This window comes from Topomyia yanbarensis, chromosome 3, assembly GCF_030247195.1.
Source record: "Topomyia yanbarensis strain Yona2022 chromosome 3, ASM3024719v1, whole genome shotgun sequence".
Taxonomy (NCBI): domain Eukaryota; kingdom Metazoa; phylum Arthropoda; class Insecta; order Diptera; family Culicidae; genus Topomyia; species Topomyia yanbarensis.
This window is the reverse complement of record NC_080672.1, coordinates 5,771,699-5,796,343: the sequence shown is the minus strand read 5'-3', so window position 1 is coordinate 5,796,343 and position 24,645 is coordinate 5,771,699. Positions and strand designations below refer to the sequence as shown.

General features: G+C 39.4%; 2 protein-coding genes across 2 annotated transcripts; one reads left to right on the top strand and one right to left on the bottom strand.

The window, feature by feature from the left end:
• Positions 1–1,999: 1,999 nt before the first annotated feature.
• Positions 2,000–4,124, top strand: LOC131690056 (uncharacterized). The gene is made up of 4 exons (XM_058975523.1): positions 2,000–2,793; positions 2,851–3,481; positions 3,538–3,879; positions 3,973–4,124. The coding sequence occupies exons 1-4, from the start codon at positions 2,662–2,664 to the stop codon at positions 4,044–4,046; spliced, it is 1,179 nt and encodes a 392-aa protein (XP_058831506.1). The 5' UTR covers positions 2,000–2,661; the 3' UTR covers positions 4,047–4,124.
• Positions 4,125–5,501: 1,377 nt separating this feature from the next.
• Positions 5,502–5,936, bottom strand: LOC131693293 (uncharacterized). The gene has a single exon (XM_058981001.1). The coding sequence runs from the start codon at positions 5,934–5,936 to the stop codon at positions 5,502–5,504; it is 435 nt and encodes a 144-aa protein (XP_058836984.1).
• Between the last annotated feature and the right edge of the window lie 18,709 nt (positions 5,937–24,645).

The following is a 24,645-nucleotide window of genomic DNA, read 5'->3' as shown; positions in this document are numbered from 1 at the left end:
CCTGGCAGTTACGTTATTTCTCATTAGTATGAATTCCATCTTTGCCATCCTCCCCAAGGGTGTGTTCATATTTGTATACGCTGACGACATCGTTGTGGTTGTTTTGGGACGGACTAAAGGAAGAAAGCGCATCAAGCTGCAGTGAATGCTGTTTTACCTCTGTAGGATTCAAGCTGTCCACATCCAAAAGCAAACGTCTGGTGCAAACCATCTGCTCCAGACATCCGAAATGTAATAGAAACACTGCAGCCGTATTTACTACGGGATTGAAATAACCGGTGGACATTCAAGGGATCATCCAGATTCTAGCCTCACTCTACACCGGATCCATTCGAACAGCCTCCAAACGCCTACCCAGCACTCCAGCCGAAAGTGCTTGCGTTGAAGCTGGCGTTTTATCTTTTCGCTGGAAATTGCTATAGCAACCCTTCGGCGTACCCTCTAGTATCCTCGAGCGCACATTCGGAGGTGACGACTCCGCAACATTAAAAACAGCCAAAGATATCTACTCCGTATCCTACCCCCACCCCATCTCTCCAACCAAGCTTAACTGCGGGCCCTCTGCCACACCAGGACCGGGTGATGTGAGAAACCATCACGGTCCACTTAAACCCCAATCCACCTTTCAGACAGATTCCGAATCAAGATTAACAATGAAATGTATTATCTATATAGTACTAAGAAATGAAATGCATATACAACTTTTCTCGGGCAAATGACCAGGAGGTTAAAGCCCCAATAAACAAACATTCGTCGCGTCTCCTTTGGAAAAGCACGGACAATATTGCGCACTTCCCACCAACCTGGACTCCGCACTTTTAAAGTGCGAGTGATATCAAAACTGCGAGCTGTCAAAAACATGTATTTTAAGTGATAGAGATGGTACTTTTATAGACAGACCAGTCGAACTAACCGGTCTATGAGAAAAATTTAATGGAAGAATGGTAAGTGCGCAGTGCGGTTAGAATCCAGTTTTTAGTGCCACAAGCAATATTGAACACATCATTCGTCTTTCAAACACACCGATCATTCGATAGTCTGCTTGCTTGAATGCCTATGCCTAATGACCGTACAGAGCAATAGGGAGTATCAGCATATTTTATAGACCAAGTTTTGTGCGCGCCTGTTGTAAGCTACGGCACTAGGCCAACCATGAATATTCGCAGCTGCAACACGCCTTTTGACCTCGCTGCTAACATTGTTATCACATGTCACGAGTGTTCCAAGATGTATGAATTAGTCGACAACGACAATCACAACGGAGCATATACCGCTCAAATAAATATTGTTCAAAATATCACAAACTTATGAGTGTTTCAGTTAAACAGATCGTCACTGTAGTACTTAATATTGTTAAGACAGGTGCAGCACACAATTCATGTTATAAAGAATGAAAATAAAAAAATTCCAATGAACAGTAGTATATTTTCAATATGAATTTATAAGAAAAAGCTACAAATTTGTCGTAGCTTTTATTTGCGGTTTTCGGAACTGGAAAGCGTATATTCGTTTACTTTTTACCTGGAACGGGACATGCGGATATAAAAAAACTAACGTGAAATGCAGCCAGTGGGAAGTGCCAATGCAGCCACTCCATGTGAGGTAGAATGAGAGGTTATGCGAGACGAATGATAAAATAAACAGAAAAAAGAAAATATGTATATCCGCAGTTCCCGTTCCAACTTGTTACAAACAGGATATTGCAAGGGGCATTGTGTGCCCAACAAACAACGAAAGCTGAACAAGCCTTTTATCAGAGAGAATAAGCTGAACAAGAACTGTTTAAGCCATTATCCAACTAAATTGTTTGAATTCAGCGTTGTTTCCAACTAATTGTAAGGCTAGAGCTTCAGCGTAAATTTTTGTTAGCAAGCCCTAATAAAAAAATATACCCGAACTTTAACCCATATAGTCCAACGATTCCACATATTGTTTGGATGATACCCTGAACAGGTCGTTAGGCTCTTGGATCATAGGATGTTTCTTAGGGAGGTGTTAACGAATTCAATCTGGTCACCCTTATGAAGCTCGTCGGTAATGCAACAAAAGCTCGTCGGTAATGCAGAAGTGCCCAGTGCCTTTTGCTCACAATCAACGGATATTGGTCAAACGTCGGTCGTTTTTTTTTGCAAAACTAAAGTTGGAAATTTGAAAAAAATTAACGAAATTTTGGTCTGGGAGAATGTTTCCAAAAGCACTTGTTGCCAACGTAAAACGTTAAAATTTATGGCCAAAGCAGGGATGCCAGGTGCACAGATTAATCTGTGTTTCACAGATTTTCATTATGCTGCACAGATTATTTTCTGTTTTAATTTCACAGATTTTCAATATGCTGCACAGATTTCTGTTATAATGCACAGATTTGAGCAGATTTATCAATTTTTGCCTCGCACAAAAACTAATAAATAGGTCGCCACTTCTTGTTTTGGGACAAACTTGTACGTTTTTATTCTTAATACAGATTTGTACAGGCTGTGCACAGATTTCACAAAATATGACCTGGCATCTCTGCGTTAAAGTCCAAAATAGCGCTCGGAGTCTCTGTTCGAGGACGAAAATTTATTCTCGCGTTCGAACGGTCAATACGTTTTTTTTTCGAAAACATTGAACAAATTTTGTTTCTTCGCTTTACAATCGTTTTTTCCGTTGTATTTATTAAAAATGACTACCGATGATTATACAATCGACGATTTAGCATACTTTATGATTTGTTTTAACTGTACAAGATGCTCGCCGTTCCTCGTATATGTTGGCTCTAACGATAGAATCGAAAAGTATCGTCCCTTAAACTCGGTAAGTAAATTAATGCAAAGTAGGTACAAATAGTCAAAAATGTTTATAATTTTTCAGGGCATTCATCTATATTGTACGGACTGTTCTCCGGACCCAGATCACTATGCAAAAATATTTCCGGGTGAAGAAAAATTATTCGAGGAGAATAGTATACTGAACGACAAGGAGCTATTGAGAACGCTCAGTAGCTTCAAATATTATAGTCCATTCCATGCGCAATTGTCTCCGCAAGACCGAATCATCATTACCGAACAAACTAAATTGCTGCGCTCTTATTCCGAGGTTGTAAACAAACCCTCACCCAGCATTAAAAAGCTAGAAAAACTGATGAAGCTGTTTCCAACTGTAAATCGAATGCGTAATATCAAGTTTGCCAGTGGATTGGATATGTGTGAGGCCGTAAAGCGACGATATTCAGAGATATGTCAAAGCTACATGGCTCTCTCTGAGCCGCAGAATTATAATCCGTGCGATATGACTATCACAGCGGTAAGAGAGCAGGCTCCCCGCATCGAGCGGCAAGATCAAATTATTCAGCATACTCCGCCAGTCCTTTCGTCAATAGTAGAGGAATCTTCACACTCGGCGGAAAAACCTTCGTCTTCTGATATAAGTATCTCGACGGATTGCTCTGATGGAACGAATGCTTTTCATTTGGTTAACGCCGATGTTCATCGCGCTCAAGATAGTAGGCCTGGAGAATAAATAACTACAACCAAAGTTGATAATTAAATTATTTTTCAGGCTCATCCCAAGAGAGCAATGGACTTGTGCAAATATCAGCGTTGTCATCAGATTCTTCACACGAGGAAGGAGCGTTAGGAATGTACATAAAGCACGAAAGCGAGTTTTTGGATGCAGCTTCTGCACAAAACTCCTCTACTCAACCGGAATTTTCTTCGCGTAGTGTTGTTACCGTTCCTGGAGAGAACGTAAGTTCTCAAAGTGTATTGATTTCTCAGCCTATGCTTGCCATTGATGATAACGTAGAAATGAGCGATGCTGGTTCGTCAAATCTGGACTATCAACAACCGAGCACCAGTGGCACTAGTGATGTACCATTCAAAAAACCCCGCTTCATCTTACGTGAGTTTACGAATTTAAATTAATTATCTAAAATGCAGACTCTGCAGTGTGGTACAAAAGTATTTTTTGAGATAACCTATTGTTTATTCACAGCAACCAATCCGGATCCCATGACATACCGCAAAACTAATCCATCATGTCGTTTCCCTCGCTTGAAGGGTGGATAGAAGAATAATTTGACGTCTACATTTATGGAATTCCTTGTTTAATATACTTTGTTGAATATAATTTGAACTAATCTCAAAGTGATCTTTTAGTATTTTCACGAAAATTGAGAAACACCTGCACTCTCTAAAATAGGATAGTATTCGGTTATTTTACTTGGAAAAGGGTTATTAGTGTCCACATTATTCGAAAACAAACATCGTCACTGTTGTGCTGTCTTATGAATGCCAATTCGGGTTAACTGATAGCGCTTTCGTTTTTGCACCGGTGCGACTCATTCGAACTTGGGTGTAATCAGTCTTTGCCATGTCAAACGAACGATTTGAGAAAAAAAGTAAATGTTTAAGCAAATGTTAATACAGTGAAGACCAGCTTTTGTCAGCCCCCGATTTTGTCCACCACCGATTATATTAACTTTTCGATCCGATTTTGTAAGCCACACATGAAAATTCGTTGGATGAGTTCTATTTCTTATCGTAAGGTTGCAAATTCAATTTATTTTTAATTTTGCACTGGATGGTCCGCAAGAGAAATTTATTCTAAATAATACTGTTAGTTTATGAATTTAGTTTATGCCCAGCAGCGTCTATTCGATTCTCAGCATAGGGACACGTGTGACATGCGACCATGCTTATCAGCGTAGCTCACAACCAGCAACAGGTGTCCGTTTGTCAGCTATAGGGATCAACGTAGCGTGCGATCGGCTTATCAACCTGCTTAGGGACAGTAGTGCGTAGGCTAATTGATTAAAAATAACTATAAAAATCATTTTCAATTGTAATAAAGTAACTAGTCTTACGGGAAAGCCGTACGGAGTTTAATCGAAAGAAACCCATACGGGGCCCTTCTGGTTAGTTCAGGCGTTGCCACTGCCTCGAAAAGTGGTCGTCAAAGCAGTTGGTCCTGGCCTACTCGGACGGAGACTTTCACGGCAAGAAAGTTCTCCCGAAACCGAGCCATTCAGCTAGGGGCTGAACGGCGAGTCCGGATGGAGCGTGGCGTCCCGACGACCCATACTCATTGGTCTGTCGCAGCCTACTCAACTAATCCTCGGCGGTGAATCTATCCCAACACTGCGGAGTTTCCCGGCGGTAATTGCTCTCCCGAAACCGTTGCTCGCTTTTCATCACGCCATTTGCGTTGTAAGGCGATCATGATCAGCATCACCACTCTGTTGACCGCGTTCTATGTGTATACGTCGCTTGTCATTCTGTAGGCGACATTATCCGGGTTGATGTCCGCTCCTCCCGTTTCGAGCAGCTTCCTGCATGTTGTTTCGAACCTCGGACATTCGAAGATCACATGCTCCGGCGTCTCCTAGACGTTCTCACACTACGGGCCCGATGACGTTGCGTGCTCGAACCAATGACGTTGCGTGCTCAAACCGATGAAGATACTTCAGGAGCAACCAAGGAGAGGTGTCAGGTGGAAGTTGACCCACGTCAACAGGTTTGGAATTAGCCGGTAGGTTTCCTTTTCTTTCCCCGTATTGTCCCATTTCTGCGCCACGTCGTCATCGAATCGATTCTCACCGTCTTCCTTACGTTCCAGGTGTTCCTTCGATTGTAGCACTCGATATCCTCCGCCGCGTGATGCAAATGGCGATCATCCATGCAATAGCGTATACTTTCTACGACGATATTGTTCTGTAGCGCGGTTCCGCTGGCCCCAGTTTTCAGCACTGCACCGCAGACGGGAACCCCACATCGCAGTATTGATGACGAAACACTAAATAGGAGACGTGTCATACTGCTTCTCGGGGCGCTGATGTCTGGCATGATCCTCGCTATTGTGTTCGTTACTATCGCCGACTTTTCGCAGGCGTTGTCGACGTGGTTGATGAAGCTGTTCTCGATCGCGTCTATTGTCTCCGTTAGCACCACCCTGAACATGCCACGAGCGCAGCTTTCAGCGCCACGTTTGGTATTCCATCCGGACTGAGGGTTTTCTTTGATTTTAGTCGCATCGACGCTTCTTTGAGCTCGTCGTTAGTCACTTGCCACTCGTTTACGTTTGCTCCTTCTTCTTAGCCGTACGGTATCGGACGACCAGGTATTTGGATCGAGCTTTGGGAAGAAATCTTTAGCTTACCAGGGCACATTTTGGCTGGCGTCGACGAGCCTTCGTCTTCGCCTTCATGACTCAGCACGCGTCCTCCAGGGATTGGCATCCACTTTTCAGCACAGCTCCCTATGGCAAACTGGCTTGCCAAGCTTGATCTCCCGTTTTTGAGCTTCCTGAAACGTCACCTTACGCTCCCCTCTCACTCTCCGATCTTGCTCTCTGAGCCCGCTCTCTGGCCCTGAGACATGCAGCGTGTAGCGTGCCGAGCGACTCCTTTACCCAGTAAGCTGGACGCCGTCTACTTCGTGACTACAGTTTTCGCGGCATTGTAGCATCTCAAGTCGTCACAATCATTCTTGTTAGACCAGCCTTTGCGTGACGAATGAAAAAAAAACTTTTAAAGTCACGTAAATAAAAATAAAGTAAAAAGTGAAAAGACCAGCCGCGTCAACGTTCTTGATCCCGCTGTCCGGCCGAAATGCATCAAGAAAGAGGACTTTGTTGAAGGTTTTCGTCTTCCACTATAGATTGCCGGTCATCTTTTTCCGTGCACGGTTCCGTTGGCCAATGTGGAATCGCCTGAGATGGTCGCTAAGGGGATGCTTTTCGTACACTCTCCAGTCCATGTTCGCCGTCCGTGAAGGACTACGGAATGTGGCGGAGGGGAAGATGAGGTCTTGTCCTTAGCCCCCCCCCCCCTGAACCAAATAGGAGAATAGGGAAAACGTTCGGACTAAAAGGGACAAATTTTCCCGCGACGATATATGAAACGTGTGAGCAACATGTAGCTTTAAGATAACTATTTATAAATATTTTTCAAATAAACCCAGTTTCAAAATGATAAAAGTAGCGTTGTCCCCTACCGTGTTGACATCGTCTCGTCATCATCGAGGCAGCGCTGGACTTGCTAGCCTGACGCCTTTTTCTCCTCGTAATACAATCCGTATGTAGGAGTAAACCGGGTATACGAGTGGATAACAGGTTTGCTTGCAAGGGGCCGCCGCTTCTGCGTAAAGCTTATTTTAAAATCCACTAACAAGCGCAATACATAACACTGTTACATTATTTTCGATCTCAGGAAGGTGGGTCGCCACTTCGTATGGTTGTTCCTAAACGGGCTTCCCTTATTACAAACCTATACTGCTCTTCAATCCAAAGGGAAGTACTACAAGCAATGTCACTAATTAAAACCTATTTTAATCCACCTAGCGGTGCAATTGTGCCTTTCTCAATCATGAATCACGAGAATGTGTGCGTTGTTTATATTCATTAAAAGCTTTTAAATGCATATATTACATTTTATTATTGTACATCACATGACAACTATTTACAGGAAAATAAATCATTATTCGAGTTCTAAAATTTTGAAGAAGAAAAAACAGCCACGGTAATATTGAACTGAAAATTTTTTTCGAGATAACATAAAATTTCGACGTTTCATGCATTTTAAAGATGTTTGGCATCAAAAATACGAATTCGATTTCTGAAATTTCATGGGGTCCCCCCTTTGAAAAAAAAATTTGAGCTCCGGCTTATATGGGAATTTCATATGTGACCGGACGATTTAGTCTATATTTCCGGCCCCATATAAGCGATCCGTACGAAATTTTATAAACATCTTTGGGGATATTATAGCTATCATTTGGGACTAAGTTTGTGAAAATCGGCCCAACCATTTCCGGGAAACTGATGTGAGTTCGTAAATTTCGAAAGATGGCCGCTTTTCCCGAGCACTTCCGGAACCGTCTATGGTGGTCAATGTAGTGAACGAAAGTTTGGTTGGCCGTCGGTGACCTAGAACAGCAAATTTAAGTTGTTTGAGAGATATTTTAGCGAAATTTTTACCTTTTTTGCTTTCATCGGAGTATCGGTTTGAATCACAATTTGCTATGTGATCGCACGCCACAACCTATAACTCCGGAACCGGAAGTCGGATCGGGATGAAATTAAATAGCCATTTACGGGGACGCAATACTTTTCATTTGAGGCCAAGTTTGGTCGAATCGGTCTAGCCATCTCCGAGAAACCGATGTGACTGTTATTCTGAATTTAGATACTTCCGCCGGGGCTTCCGGAACCGATGGTGGTGGCCAATGTGGCCAAATAGACTTTGAATGGATGTTAGTGACCTAATACTAACAAATCGAAGCAGTTGTGGTCATATTTTCGAAAAAATTTCACCTCTATGCATTCATTGCAGAATTTATTAAAATCGACATTTTCTGCGTGTTCGTACTTATCACCCTGTAATTCCGGAACCGAAAGTCGGATCCATTAGAAATTCAATAGCAGCCTATGGAAACGTTGCACCTTTTATTTGGGACTAAGTTTGTCAAAATCGGTTCAGCCATCTCTGAGAAAAATGAGTGACATTTTTGGTAACATACACACACGCATACGCACATACACACACATACATACATACACACATACATTCATACACACACAGACATTTGCCGAACTCGACGAACTGAATCGAATGGTATATGTCACTCGGCCCTCCGGGCCTCCGTTAAAAAATCGGTTTTCAGAACAATTGCAATACCTTTCTATTGAGAAAGGCAAAAATTTCACCTTTTTACATTCATCGCAGAATTCGTTAGAATCGAGATTTGCTGCGTGATCGTACGTATCACCCTGTAATTCAGGAACCAGAACTCGGATCCACACAAAATTCAACAGCAGCTGATGGACCTTCCATTTAAAATCAAGTTTGTCAAAATCGGTTCAGAAAATTCCGAGAAACCGATGTGGACAAATCAACAAATTTTGTTTTGTAACCATACTCTTCAACTCGTAATCCGGGACAAGGTGTCGGTTGAAAATCAAATTCAATAGCAACCTATGGGAATAGTATACCTTTCATTTGAATCTTAGTTTGTAAAAATCGGTTCAGCCATCTCCAAAAAACCGATGTGGACATTTTGTTAACAAATCCGCACATACACACATACATACATACATACATACATACATACATACATACATACATACATACACACATACATACACACAGATATTTTGCGATCTCGATCTCGATTCTGCGAACTGAGTCGAATGTTATATGAGACTCGGCCCTCCGGGCCTCGGTTAGAAAATCGGTTTTTGGAGCAATTGCGTAACCTTTCTATATGAGAAAGGCAAAAGAATAGTATTTAATTAGCTTAATCAGCATGAGTTCAATGTTATCTTCATGTGATTATATTTTGAAATGTTGGTGGAATGGGTTTAAAAGTGGAGGGAATGGGGGGTTAGTAGAGTGGGAGTGGAGGATGCGTCAGAAATCCTTCATCTTATTTTGGTATACGGGGTGGATGAAGGAAATGCGGGCGTGAGGGTGGTCCAAGGGGACGCTAGTGATGAAGGAGTGAGATGTAAGGGAAAGGCGGGGGGGGGGGGGCTGGAGGGGCTCTGATGCAATACTCAGCTGCATATTTTGCCTTCCATTTGAGACTTGGTTTGAGAAAATCGGTTCAGTCATCACCGAAGAACCGATGTGACTTTATTTGTGGAATATGCCCGGAATTCCGGACTTCCGGAATCGTCGATAGTGGACAATATATTCAAAGAATGTTTGATTGGCAATCAGTGATCTAGATCTGCGATTAGAAGTAATTTGGTGACCATTTCAATAGTTTTTAGCCTCTGAGGTATTACGATTGTACCGATTTATATGGGAAATTCCAGTGTATCCTTACTAACACCCCTGTAACTCCGGAAGCAAAAGTCAGAACCGAATGAAATTCAGCAGCAGTCAATGGTATTACTGTATCTTTCATTTGAAATCAAGTTTGTAAAAATCGGTAGAGAATTCGTTGGGGAATGGGTGTGATATAAGCTTAGGAACTTGGCGAGTTCCCCGGGGGCGTCATGAACTGTCATAGGTGGCCAATGTGGTCAAAGCTGCTTTGATTGATCATTAGTGATCCAGACCCGCAAACTAGAGTATTGTTACATCAATTTTAATATGTTTTACATCATTTGAACATCATGGTGGTACCAGTTTATATGGGAATTTGCTGTGTGACCGCACTCTTCAACCCGTAACTCCGGAACCGGAAGTCGGATCAACTAAAAATTCAATAGCAGCTTATGGGAGCGTTATACCTTTTATATGAAACTAAGTTTGCGAAAATCGGTTCAGCCATCTCTGAGAAAATTGTGTGAGTTTAAATGACACACACACACATACACACACACACGCACACACACACATACATACACACACACAGACATTTGCCGATCTCGACGAACTGAATCGAATGGTGTATGACACTCGGCCCTCCGGGCCTCCGTTAAAAAGTCGATTTTAACAGTGATTGCATAGCCTTTCTTTATATGAGAAAGGCAAAACCGTATTTTTTGCTTGGTACTTTCGAGGAAAGTCGCAGAACCTATTGTGACAACACTTATGAAGTTAAAGTCATCCTATTTTTTTATAATTATTAAATTTATTTAGGCCCAAATGCGGTAGCTCAACGAGGCCGATTGTTCGTTTTTTACAATAAATAAAAAAAAAACAACTATGTTAAGTTTTTTGTCTCGTTTAGACGCAGCTTTCTGCTGCGTGTTGAGATCCTTTTTCTAGGGGGCGAAATACTGCCAGTGTTGTCCACTGCCATTTGAGGTTCGTTCCGTTTGTCTTCTTTTACGTTGTCGTTCATGTCCATGTCCTCATCCGTACTACTTTCCTGCTGCTCGCGGTCAGATGTTCCAGTTTGTGTCTTACTCTTACAGAACTGGCACGTAGGAATTTGCCCTGGGTACGTGACTAGTGATGTTTGATGAATGAGAACATCGTCACTTCCTAACGCTGTGACGGTTATATATGAGGGAATTGGCTTGGTCACACACATTCTCACCACACGAACACCGTTAGGGATGCCCGGGAAAAAATTCCTCCAAGTCTCATGTGTAACGGAGTCTACTTCTCCGTATTTTTGCAAGCATTTTTTAATCGCGCCGTCAGGGGTACGCGTAGCCAAATCATGGACACGAACTTCTACAGCGCCGTTCTCGATGTATACGGGAATGCTATATTTAACATTGCCGCATTCGGCGGTGTGCTGCATGTTGTTTCGCGAGGCGAATGACTCAGCTTGGTTAATGTTGTTGAACGAAATCAGCACGCAATGTTTGATATGATGCATTAGTAGGGTTTTCACTTCAGCCAGATTGAGTTTCATCTGCACTTTTAATAACTGTTCCACTTCCCGAATGGCTGGTCTTACGGGGCATTTCGAAAAATCAACAGCAACACAGTTCGGCCGTATCTGGGTTGCTTTTTGCTGGGCACCGTCACTCATCACTAAATCGCACAGTAGGTATAGGCTATTGTTATATGGACTGCTTGTGTGATAGGCACCGATTGATTTTTAGGTAGAATTGACTGCTTCACTTGCGCGGGACGATTTTTTGCTTCTGCTCAGGGCGAGATGTGAAGACAAACTGAAAAGTCATCCTATGATTCGGTTGCAAATTCTGTTCAAATAGAAGGCGAGAATTCCGCAATGAAATCGCAGTGGCTATATTTTTACAACACTTACCTGTGGATATCGAACGTTCAGCACGTATAGAAACTGCATGTTGAATTCAGATCACGTGCGCTGGAGCATTTCCAATTTCGATTATGGAATATTAATCCACCAAGTTCATCATGCGCCTGTTGGCAAACGTGTTTATTAGATACCTATCGCCGACTACCGAAAACTCAATCTTACAGTAGAGATCCCATAATTAATATTTAATTTTGAACAATGGACACGTACGAGTGATTAGTATACACAGCCAATAATTGCAAATTGTTGCAGCAAAAGCATAGGAGATTGATTACTTTTCTTTTATCAGATAAAACAAGTATAGAAGGTCGTGGTGCATCTAGCTGCTGAAGCAAGCATCTCTCTTTATACCTTCGATTTTTATTTAATTTGGTACTATCATGCTATTAAGAGGGGCGGAGAGGATGGATATAGAGTGCCAGACTATTTAGTTAATTGCTATATAATATTTCTAAATTTTTATTGCCATATATAAAAATAGGATCAGCGACAGGGAATCCTTTGGACATCGTTCTGAAATTTTGTACAGTTCTTCTTCACACATTTGCCCAGTTTACTACGAGAGCTATTTACAAAATTGGTATTCTTATTACTTTTACAATAACATACTAACCGATTAACCCTCTTAAGACAGATGTCTTCCGTTTGATTCCACTATATTAATAATGAACTACAGTTATAGGTAAATCAGAAGAAATTGGCTAAAATTGTACTTTTAGCCACGTTATTCTCAGATTAGGTACCACGACTCAAAACCTTTCATGAGTGTTTTGTACAATATGAAATGTTTCTGAGGCATTTTGCAATAAGAATATTAGAAAATCATCGCAAAACGCTCCGAAAATAAGTTACAGAAAATTCATCCTTCTTTGTAAAAAACATGTTGTGAAAAGTTGAGAAATTTTTTGAAAAATCAAAAAAAAAAACAGTTAGTATTTAGCGTTTTGGATTCTCCTCATCAGCAACTAGCACCTTCTTGGTAATCTAAACTAGTACCAAAATTGGCACTAGTTAGACGCTTAATCCAAAAAGTCATACGTCTTGCATGAACATAAATGACTGGCTTGTCCCGAGTGATGTCTCGGAAGTCAAGCACAGAAGTTCGGGCTTTGCTGATGGGGATGTGTAATCCGAAACAGTCTTTTGGCTCAAGCAGCGATGCCAGATTTACAGACATGTCTGTATTTTACAGACTTTTGATGTCTCCTACAGACGTAGCCAGAGATCTACAGACTTTTAAAAGGGTAATAGTGTTTAGTAAAAGTGCACTAGAATAACTGTTTTCAAATACAAGTGATTCCTTCACAATAGAATTCTACTTTCAATCTATTTTTAAAGTTAAATTTTAGTGTAACTAGGATTTACACAACCATCTACAGACGTTTACAGACATTTTAGCTATTCTTCTACAGACATTTCAAAAAAATCGCTGGGCTTAAGTACCCAACGCCTGAAATTATGATAACTAGTGTCAATGTTGGTACTAGTTTAGATTTAGCATCTAACTGGTGCCAAGAAGGTGCTAGTTACTGATGAGGAGAATCCGAAACGCTAAATACTAACTTAGGTTTTGTACCCTTTCGTACCCATTTATACTTTTTTTTCGTTTATAAAGCTAATATTAAGTATCTGAACTTTATTTTCAAATTAAAATTAAATTTATTGATTTATTTTACATTTTCCGAAATCCATAGAATCGGCTCAAAATAAAGGAAATTCTTTTCGTTTTCCACTAACGAACTGAAGTCAGGGGATTCGAGTGTGTATCTTCGTCGCGAGCGGTTGACTCGCATAGAGCCCCTTCGAGTCAATTGATTTTCATAAATTTCGGCACAGTTTACTGCCTTCCGGTTATCGAAAGTGTGAATAACGGTGTAATTCAACGATTATACAAATTAAACGTATTTTTCGGCATATTTTCGACTGACGTGAGTGGTGACATTTTATGAAAATCGAATTCCAGCAAATGAAAAAAAAAAATCTTTTCCCCGCATTACGGGCCGTTGATTCCCGATTCAAGGACAATAAAAGTGCACAAAGAACATCTAGAAACACAGTGTACATTCTAAAAATAATGAAAAATGGGTTTTCAGAGAAAAAATTCGATCCGAAAAGTGAAAAAAATACGGCAATAAGAAAAATTGGCATATTCAAATAATTGGCGTTTCACCGGCGACTTGCGACTACCAGGTGTCGCCCAAAAATTCTTTGCTCGAAAAATAGGTAGCAAACCAGCCAGTCGGTGTTCAGCTATTTTCGTCCGCGTCCCCTATTTTTTATTGGGTGTTTCATCGGCGGTGCTATATTTGAAAATGAGCCGCCTTAGATATTTAACTATTTTTTTGCTTTCTTTTTTCATTGCAAATTAGTAGAGGTTTTGATTCTTTTATATTAGGGATTGCAGATATTTTGTCGCATGTAAATTTTTGGTGTTCGTTGGTGTGATGGCACTGTAAGGGAACACGTATCCGCCGCTCGGCCAACTTTCCTTTGGACTGAGCAAACTCTTTTCTATGTTTGTTTATGGTTTGTTTTACCGACGGGGGAACTGATCCACAGAGCATTCAATGTGCATAGTGAAAGCACATATCCTTATTTGAGTGGAATGATCACTTCAATCATGTATGAGGTTTGAGAATTGACAATTCGTGAGAGGGATCGTGGACCGGTTGGCAATTACCTTCAGTTATGTCAGCACGAAGAATGCGTGTTTTGCTGTCATGTTCATTGGTTAGCTTTCAATTCTATGTCATGCCTCCACGCAAGTCTAGGTCTATTGATGACATTTAGTCCTTCGACCGACGACGACTGGGTGCTGTCTGCCGATAGTAGCAGAATGAGAGGGTGCGAACGGATCTAGCCAAGAAGACGACACCGTAAAAATGAATAGTTGTTCGGAGGTTGGCTTTTAATGGGATTTGACTGGTATCGATGATCGCGGGTCAATACGTACTGAAAATTCGCCGCGTTTGTTTTAATGAATCTAATTTCAAGTTCCGTTATTGGTAACAAGCCCGTGCATCAGGTTAACGATCCTTTGTATTTCTCTTCAATGTTCGATATAAGCGTTCGTGATTGAATATTATTAAAAATATAAGCAGTGTGCTCCTTATAGCCGGCTATCCGGATTCGCGTTGCTTATTTTGCTAATCGTATTAATACATCATATGATAAATTTTCCAAATTCTCGGCAGCCGGCTGCCCAGAGCAATTATTACATGATAATTGATAACGCTATTGGCACACTTGCTAACAACTCTCTGCTTCCCGTGATACATATGGAGATGCGAAGGATTCCTCGGTTTCTTGTAGCAACATGTATCGGACTAACACTCTGCATTCGGACGTGGCCGGCGTCGGTATTGATCAGCATGCAGGGATCAGTATAGATTGTACTATTTGGCTCATCATGCTATTCCCAAGCATGTTGTTCCAATAAACATTTTGCAACCTAATTTGGTTCTGGTCAATAACAGAGTAGCAACTACGGGCGATCTATTATGCTTATGCTTTTCCACTAACGAACTTAAGTCTTTCGAGGTTGTACAGATAGTTTTAGAAGAAAATATTACTTATAGTTTTTTCGAGCACGTCCCGTGTTCATCACGAACACATCTGGTCACTTTATGTTAGCACAAATATAGCGAATTACACTGATAAAATAAAGTACGCATTAATGCGTAAAAAACTACCCATTTTCAATTAAAGTGGAATAACCCACTTAATGGGTAAAGACCTTGTACTCAATAATGAGTACAGGCCATGTACCAACCTGGGTACGTATTATCCATTATTTTTCCCAGAACTGTGGAACAAAATGCGTAAAAATACACATTCATGAAAATCGCCATAGACTGATAAATATTGAAAATAGAATTATTTCTAAATTAAAAAAATACATTACAAAACATCGATTTCACATTACATATTTCCCTCTCATGAAAGAATACGAATCTGTTCTAAAGCCATAAATCTAAATAAAATCTGTCACTGGTCACAATATTTTTATCGGCTTCCAAAGCGGTCAAAATTTCGGAGCTGGTGCATATTTGCAACATCCTCAGTGGTTTAAACTGCCGTTGTTTTCGGCGTATTGCCGAAATGTTCCGATTTCGGTACGCTTTCGGCTACGAGCCGATAATTTGCAGGTTCCGCTACGATCCACAATTTGCATTTTAATTCGCTTGAAATTATTTTGAAAGGATTTTTCAAGCATTATCAGGATCAATACACCCATTGGCATTACCTCATCGAGAGGTAGTGAAATGGATAAAAAGTACCCATTGTTGGAAACAAAAAAGTACCCATTCTTTGACAGCTCGAATAACTTCCGAAAATGAATACATAAAATGGGTAAAGTTTCTTTTGTAGTGTAGTACCATGATCATAACAAAAATTTACTTTTAATCCAATTATTCAATTTCAACTTATTAAATCACAAAAATCGCAAAGCTTGAGTATTGTATCGACTCTTTAGATTATCCCTGGACAACGGCAAATAAAGCTCCAACTTCAGAAGCATTTCTTTTATAATGCTGTTATCTCCCCCGAAGCATCTCCGCATTTTGTTTCATCAGTAATAGATGCGTAATATGATTACTTTACCGAATTAGCTTTAACAGGAGTCCGCAGGAAAAACAAGAAAACGCCATGACACTGCTGCCGTCTGTTGTAAAATAATTTAATTTCCCGTATCATTTCATATCGCAATTTCACATCCAACGAAATTGAGCATGGGAAACTAGTTTGTTCCTTGGCTGAGTCTACCTTCGTGTGAGGCTTCTTGTCACACTCCAAAGAACACGAAAGGTTAGTCAAAGTTTATGTCTTCTAATGACTAGGGATACTCAAATTTGATTAAATCGTGATGATATCGAAGATTAATTTTTCGTAGAGAAACATCTGGGACTACGCTCCTGCTATGTTATGAAAAAGGTGTTAAAAGATCCTTCAAAATTAATTCGGTCTTGATCCCTAAATTGAACCGTTTGAAATTCGATCATCCATTCACCATCGCACTCAAGGTGCAATGTTATTATCCCCTTCGTGCATGCTGTGACGAAGCCTGCGCCGCGGCGTCTCGAATGGAGTGAAGTTTTTTTTTATGGGTAATAATCTCAGCCCGGAGAGGATGAAGCGCTGCTGTGTGTACATACTCGCGATTAGGTTCTGCTGTTACGATATGAAGATGGTTCCAATTTGCTTGCAATACCATCTTCGCCACTGTAATTTAGAATCCTATTTGTTTCTAGTACTAGAGAATTGAATTGCGCGTATGCGGAGTATAACGACTCCCCATATTTTAATTTTGTTATTGGCAAGCGTCTTCATCGAATAGACACAAAAAATTCGACGGATAAGTTTATACTACTTTTTGATGGGATTATTTTGTTTCTGATCATAGGCCATGAAATTTTCAATTTGAGTACTACCCCTACTACCGAAAAAAAGGCAATTATATAGTGCTTCATGTATGTGCGACCCACAATGAGTTTAATTTGAAGCTTTCAGGTTGTGTAAATGGGGGAGGGTGGGTAAGGTTATTTTCGGGCAAAAAACGTTGATTTTTGACGATACAGAAATTGTTAGTTTATATAGTCAATTTCCACATCATGATAGAACATTTGAAAATTATTCTCCTTATTCTTCATGGCAAAATATAGAAAAATGGCCGAGTGGCAATTTGCCAATAACAAAAACTTTTTTTTAAATTATTATTTCCAGCCGATTTTTTTGGCTTCCATGTTCTATGACAAATTTAAAAATAGAGATAAGGCTCATTAATTACCTGGTGAGTAATGGGAAGTAGTATCTGTTCTTGCATTAGTAATTTGAATGGCTTTGTTCTACCTAATAGCTTTTTGTCTTTATTCTCTTGAGTAGTATCATACTTATATTTTGTATGTAGTTATAAAGCTGAATGGAAATTTAGCAGGTTTACGTTTAATAAAGTTTAAATAGTGTTTCAAAATGATATTTCAGAGCTATCACCACCTAGATGGCAGGGGAGGGGGGAGGGGCTTTCGAGATTCTGTCGAACGCAGGATTCTCAAAAAAATCCAAATCCCCAATACCCTAAGGTTGACGTGATAGCGCTGAAAAGGTTAAAGCATCATATCACAGGGAAGATTAGTATTTCATTGCAAAATTTCAAAAAAGAGATGAACTGTAACTGTAATGGAAATTGAAAAGATAACAGGACATTAGGCTAGAAATAAAAGATATTGCGTAACGTTTTTCTCTTAACACCATTTGCATAATGTAGCCGTAACCTGCAAAATTAACAGGTGGAAATTTGTCCTTCATAGTTGCATGACGTTGTTTGAGAATGAAGAAAGCTTTGATCAAGGAGAATTGGTGAAGTTGGGCGGGTTTACCATCTACTATTTGAACATTGTCTAGACCAGAAAAAATCTTCTGATTCCATGATGTGTTTAAGGTGGTTATGGTTAAAATATTAAAATATGTGCTATGTTTCTTATGTCTTATATATTGTTAATAGTTCGATTTTCACATGTTCACAGGGACGTAACTAGGTCTTCTGCTGACCTTGGCGGAGACTCAGTGTTGCGCCTCTTTAGTGGTTTTCTTTTTCAGTTAGACTTTCGAACAATAACTTATTGTGTAGGATATAGAAATGCCAAACTTATCCTGAGTGATTTCAGCGCTCTCCTAAGGCTGGCGTCCTAGGCGGGGGTCAACCGAGTCAACAACACACTACGGTTCTGTGAGAGTGAAATGGAATTGTTGGTTTAACTGAGACTTATGTTTTAACAATTTGTAACACTACAATTATTTCTTGTCCGATGGGTCCGATCCTGTAGACGCAATTTACTACTGCGTGTTTAAATTCTTTTTCTTGGGGGTGAATCATTAGCTGCATTATCCACTGCAACTTGCAGGTCAATCAGTCTGCCTTTTCTCGCGTCCACGTCCATGTCCTCAACGTTACGATGCCGCTACAAATATTTAGTGACCATGCCTAATTTTGTAAAATTTTACGATGTCGATAAGTGCTTATCACATTTTTGTTGGTTGGTTATGATCGGATATTTTTGTTTTATTGTTCTTACGAATCCTACGTATTAGTCTTCTTCGGCGTGGGCTGTTTTGTTAATTGTGCTGGTTGCTGATTTGCAAGCATTTGGTACAGTCATTGTTGAGTGACTGTTTGTTACTTTTTGATCCGCAATTAATGTTTTAGTAGCCGTTTGTCGCTTGGCATAAGTTGACGGTGTGCTGGTGCCTGTTGCAGTAGACGAATTTTCCGTACCTGCTGCGCGCGGTTTTCCATGTGGTGGTGCCTAACTACAGAAGAGTCAGGTACGAAGGGATAGGTTTCGTCACACATTTTCTCATCACACGAACGCCGTTGGGAACACCTGAGAAGAAGTTTAAGTACTTTCGCTCCGATAGGGCAAAAGTCATTCGTGAATTAGGAGAACCCATGCAGACTCCCAGGATTTTCTAAGACAACGTGCAAAGATAGCGAAATATACTGATAGAAAATTGCGCAGAATTAGCACATAGGCCGGAAAAATTTAATGAATGTTTGTTCATTTTCGGAGCAGAAAATAACAATAATATTATTAAAAAACTCACACAGAGGCTAATTTTCGGAAAATCTTTCCAAAACGATACAGTAAACCAAAATATCCTAGTCTGTTTCGGGTAAAGCCTTCAGTATGGAGTACACAAAAGTTTTGTGAAATTTTAAATATAAGTTCACAGAAATATCATCAATGCGCTGTTTGAAGGCGACCGATGGAGGACTTTTCGGGAGACTTTGTGAAATCAGTTGACACGGATGGAGACAATAAGTAGAGATCGGTTTGCTGGGCCGACGATTTATTGGGGAATTCAACCCGCATCTACTCAGAAGGCGAGCAAGATTCGTCATCGAAGACCCCAACTTCTCGTTGAAAATCAAACATACATCTTCGCCAAATAGTTGATATCTCGAAAATTCGCCCAGATAGTCTCGGATTTGTGACAGCTTGTCTAAAGTAAGCTGTTGACATTACTCGCAATGATGCCGCAAGTACAGATTTATCTAGAAAGGTACAGATTTTTAAAGTATTTTGGTACAGATTCTGCACGGCACGGATTACAGATTACAACAAACAGAAAGTAAATATTGAGTTGGGCTGAAAATAAAGGGGCGGTGTGAAACTGAACTGAAGCTGATAATAACCGATAATAATTTGCCGAAATTCCAGCTCAAATAATGCAACCGATTCCGAGTCGAAATTTCTGATATAGATTTTCACATCCTAATGTTAGCATCAGAGATAACTAAATTTGGATATTTATCGTTTTTAAAAATATGTATATGAAAGATATACGGGGGAGATCGAGGATAACTGTCACCACAAGCACAGAGACCGCTTTCCATGACCACAATACGCCGGACATGCACATCTAACGTGTAATGGTTATACATGACCCGAGATATCATCCGAATGAAGTTACGACCCTCATCCATCCCCTTGAACAAAGGTTTGCTTATAGCTTTGGGATACCTATGTCATAACATGTCACATTTTGTTATACCCCTACCCCCTAGAGGGTTACGTAATTTATGAATGGTCCCCAAGAGTTTATGGAATTTATTTAAAACACAAACAAGTCATTAGTGAACGTTTCATAATAATTCAGAATAAACAATTTCTATGATAATAATTTGAGATGAGGTGATTTTGATATAATACGTCTTTTAATTAGCGAAAATTTACCAATAGAAAATAATCTTCTTACGGGCCCTAAGACACTTAATTATTCGATTCATGATATACATAAATTACATATAATATTACAAGCGGCAAAGTAAATCCCCCACGACTGATACGACAGCATACTTCACAGCATACCATAGCACAGTTATACATAAGAACAACAAAGGGAAAAATCAACTCGAAACCAAATCGTGAGGGTGAAAGTTTTCCCATAACATTCCAAAGCGGAAGAAAGGTGAAGGTGCAGATGGGGACAAGTCAACTCGGGGTGATCCCTCAGCAACGCCAATCAATCTCCATTCAATTTGCTGTCGGCAGCGAGATTAACCAAAAGCAAGCATCGAAATTGGAAAAGTCGAACAAATTGAATTGGTTAGAATTTCGAGACTAGTAGTAAGGACAACATTTCGGCTGTTAGGGAGTGCTGAATAAAAGACTACAGCTAGGTGTTTGATATTTTGTCATTAGAAAGACATTAATTGTAGTTGGACGAGGAAGTTCAATTTGAAGCAAACATATAAACCAGTATGTTTGTCACTCGAAATACCAGATCCCTTCGTATTCTATAATTGAAATCGAAATGCAATTCACATTGCGTTATTTGTAAGCGATACCATGAAAAAAAACCTCATTTCATTAAAAACTCACCAAAGTGTCTTTAGGTGTCCATAATACGGAAACAAGGCAAACATACTCTTCAATTATTTCAGTTACAAAAAGTGGGCTATCTACAACAAACACAATTCATATTTATCTCATCAGGACTAATGCTAATCGTTTTGAGCAAGTTTAAAGCATAAACTTAAAAGTTCACTACTAGATGAAGGATTTGAATTGAATTTTTTTTTCTAAAACACCGAGAGATCTAGTTGGCATGCATTAAGGTAATGGAAGGAAGTCCTAACATGTAGAAAGCTGGTTTACTTGCCAACCTTTTGAAAGCAGAAATTAACAGCTTTAGTGTTTTTCGGATATTTTCCGGCCTTTTGATTATCTTCACAAGTTTCGCCTTGTAGCCTCTTTACTGCACAAGAGGCTACTTGTTTACGTGCACTTGGTGGTTTATTAATTGTCGGGTTTGGGGCTTTCGTTTAGGCTACAAGGAAATGAAAACATCCACAAAAAGGTCGCTGCAACATCGTGTGATTATATCTCGGAATTTTAATTTTCGAAGAAGGTTGGTCTTCTGGCTTTTCCCTGCATTTAAGATGGCAACATGCGAAAATAACGGCATTTGTGTGGAACATCCACAGAGAGCACAGTGTTAAAGGGAGAAATAATTGAGTCAGTGAATTCAACCTCAATTGCTAAAATAAGAAAATTCGTAAGTTTCAGTATTCAATCATACATCTAATATATGCAAGATATAGTTTCTTACAATGTCGACTTTTCAATTATATTGTCACCTTCAATGGAGTTTTTCTTTGCCCCACTATGGTATCGTACTAAAAAAGCTAGCCATGACTTTAGTGGCAGATTTTGTGCATTACCTGTTACGGGTTACGACACAAACACGAAGTATATTGTGCTTGTGTGGAATCAGGTTGATCGGGTGCTAGTCACTTTCAGTTCCGCAATCTTGTTACTACATTGGCGACGAGAAGAAAAATGTGAGTACATACATTAGATGAGGGAAATTAGTTTTTGGTTGCAATAGTCGTCTCCAAAATTCCACACACCAGTCAAATAGAGCTTAATTCGAAAGCTACGCCACTCGGATTTCTCAAACGTGAAAACGAAATATTTCCATGGCAATCGCGAAACTGTGTTTTTTCATGGTCTGCTATATATTTATGCAGCAGATTATTTTTATTTATGTATTTTCCAGCTGCTAAAAAAACATGTTTGTTATGGTTGGGTTCAACGTACTAATGTTCTGAGCAGTGGCGGATCCAATGGAAGGGTCTTGGGGGTCAGGACCGCCTCCAAAATTTTTGGACTTGTTAGGAAATTTTAAATTAGTTTCTATTTTAAATTCGTTCTAAACTCAAAAATATTCAAAAACAAATTCAACCACCAAAACTGATTTTAATTAAATGAGGTTATTACCTATAACGTATTTTACAATTAGTACATTTTAAAATCAAAATTTCAGACCCCCACCGATTTTTTTTTCTGAATCCGCCCCTGGTACTGAGAAATCATTAACGGCGATATTATGGAGTTATGTGTTATTCGGTGGTTTGTTTCCACTACGCATGGTAGATTATCCTGCAGCAGATAAACATCCTTGAAAACTAAAAAGCAGTATTTTTTTCACACCGTAAAAAAATCTTCATGGAAATGAATTAATGTATTCGGGGCATTGGTAGAGTACTATTTATTGATGTTCATGAAGATTTTTTCAACGATGCGAGAAAAAACTGCTTTTTTCTGTTTTCCAAGATCTCCGCTTTTCCAAGTTTTCTCAGTTGAACATTAATTGCTGTTGGTTTCAGATATTATACATACACATTCTTGTTGATTTAAAATTAATGATATGAAAAAAGTGTGTTAACGAAAAGTGTTTTTTCTATTCACAATTGAAGAACTGTTTAGTCAAAATAAGAAAAATAGTAAGGCGGAACTGCCTACAGAGGAATTATCAATGGCTAATTCGCAAATAGTAAGTAAGGGGGAATTTGGTATCGTACTGGATAAGCTAGTCATGACTTTAGCGGGAGATTAGTGTAATACCTGTTACGAGACAGATACGAAGTATATTATGCTTGTGCAGAATCAGGTTAATCAGGTCATTTTCAGATCAGCTATCTTGTTACTACACCCACTCTACTCCATTGAAGAGTACACAAACATTATGTCCAATATTGCTGAAGTTGCAAAGAAACAGAGAAGTATCTTTTGCATAAATGTCTCCAACGAGTACGTACGACAACGCCAATAAAACATTTGAAACCGATGAATGACGTAAAGAGTTTTGTAGAGTTCTATGAATTAAGTTATAACCATGGAGAATGTTGCGAAGGGATTACGTAGACTTACAGTGAAGACCCGATTTTGTCTGCCAGCCATGGTAATGAAGCTATGTCTTGGGACTATAAAGGAATATTTAAACAGCTTTGGTTTGTTACTAAAGAAATATAAAATATGTTTGGTCATTGTTTCCATTTTGTCAACCTAAAATACACCAAGCCGCTGATAAAAACGGATCTTCGCTGTACCTTACATGGAGGTCTCTAATAATTATTTACATTATACTTTCATAACGTTTTCAATCTACTTCTACCCAACATAAAACTTAAAGTGGTTTCAAATTTCACTTTGGTTAAAGGTAGATAGCATGCAGCATGATGCACGCGATGTCAGAGTCAGAGTCACAAGTAGAATGTAAAGAAAGATTTATATACATATGAGCATCTGTTCGTGTGGCAGGAAAATGTTAAACGTATAATCTGCTCATTTCCCGTCCACGCTACTAATTTTTTTTCGTCTGGTTTGATTCATATGTGCGGATGCTGAAAGAGATAACACAAGACTAACCATTAGATCTGGGTGATGGGGTTCAAATGTTTTGAGGATTACAGGCTTAATACGTTTAGGTTTGCAAGAGGTTGGTGGTCAAGAAGGATTTTTTCGTAGAAAAAAAACGTAACATGGTCCTTAGTTTGTTGCAAGTGAAGACCAATTATTGGACAAACTAGTTTCTTATGTGTGTATTTGGTTAAAATACTCTTGCGTGCATCTAATAAAGATTCTTTTGGGGACGGGCATAGCGTAGTTGGTAAATCGATTGCCTTGTACGCAGCTCACCTGGGTTCGATTCCCAACACCGCACATAGAGTTTAGAGATTTTTCTAAAAGAGATTTCTCTAACCTGTAAAGAGGCGAATGACCTTAAGGTTAAAATTTCTATAATAAAAAAAAGATTATTTTCGGAATATATTAGTACTATACTTTATCGGGTCATTAATCTTCATGCAGTGTTTGAACCGTTTGAATATGGTGTGAGAAATAGAGGTTACATTAAATCAACACTCTTCAATAAGATTATCATAAAAGATCACTTTCACTTAATCATCTCTTTATTACCATTAAGATGATATCTAAAGCAAAGAATATATCCCAACCGCATTGCTTTTAAACAGATTTAATTGCATTTTCCAATAATAAATATTTATGTTTCGCTAGTTTCTGAAAATTTATTGACTAAATATATCAAATGAAAGACAATCCCCCGAGTTGTCTGAAAATTAAACGTTGAATCATTCGCGAAACACTGCATAAATTAAATACAAATACTACCG

Excerpts from the sequence above, each read along its gene's own strand:
- LOC131690056 (XM_058975523.1), top strand. The coding sequence starts at position 2,662 with ATGACTACCGATGATTATACAATCGACGATTTAGCATACTTTATGATT. Across the intron at positions 2,794-2,850 it reads AGTATCGTCCCTTAAACTCG|GGCATTCATCTATATTGTAC; the intron begins GTAAGTAAATTA and ends ATAATTTTTCAG. Across the intron at positions 3,880-3,972 it reads AAAACCCCGCTTCATCTTAC|CAACCAATCCGGATCCCATG; the intron begins GTGAGTTTACGA and ends GTTTATTCACAG.
- LOC131693293 (XM_058981001.1), bottom strand. The coding sequence starts at position 5,936 with ATGTTCAGGGTGGTGCTAACGGAGACAATAGACGCGATCGAGAACAGC.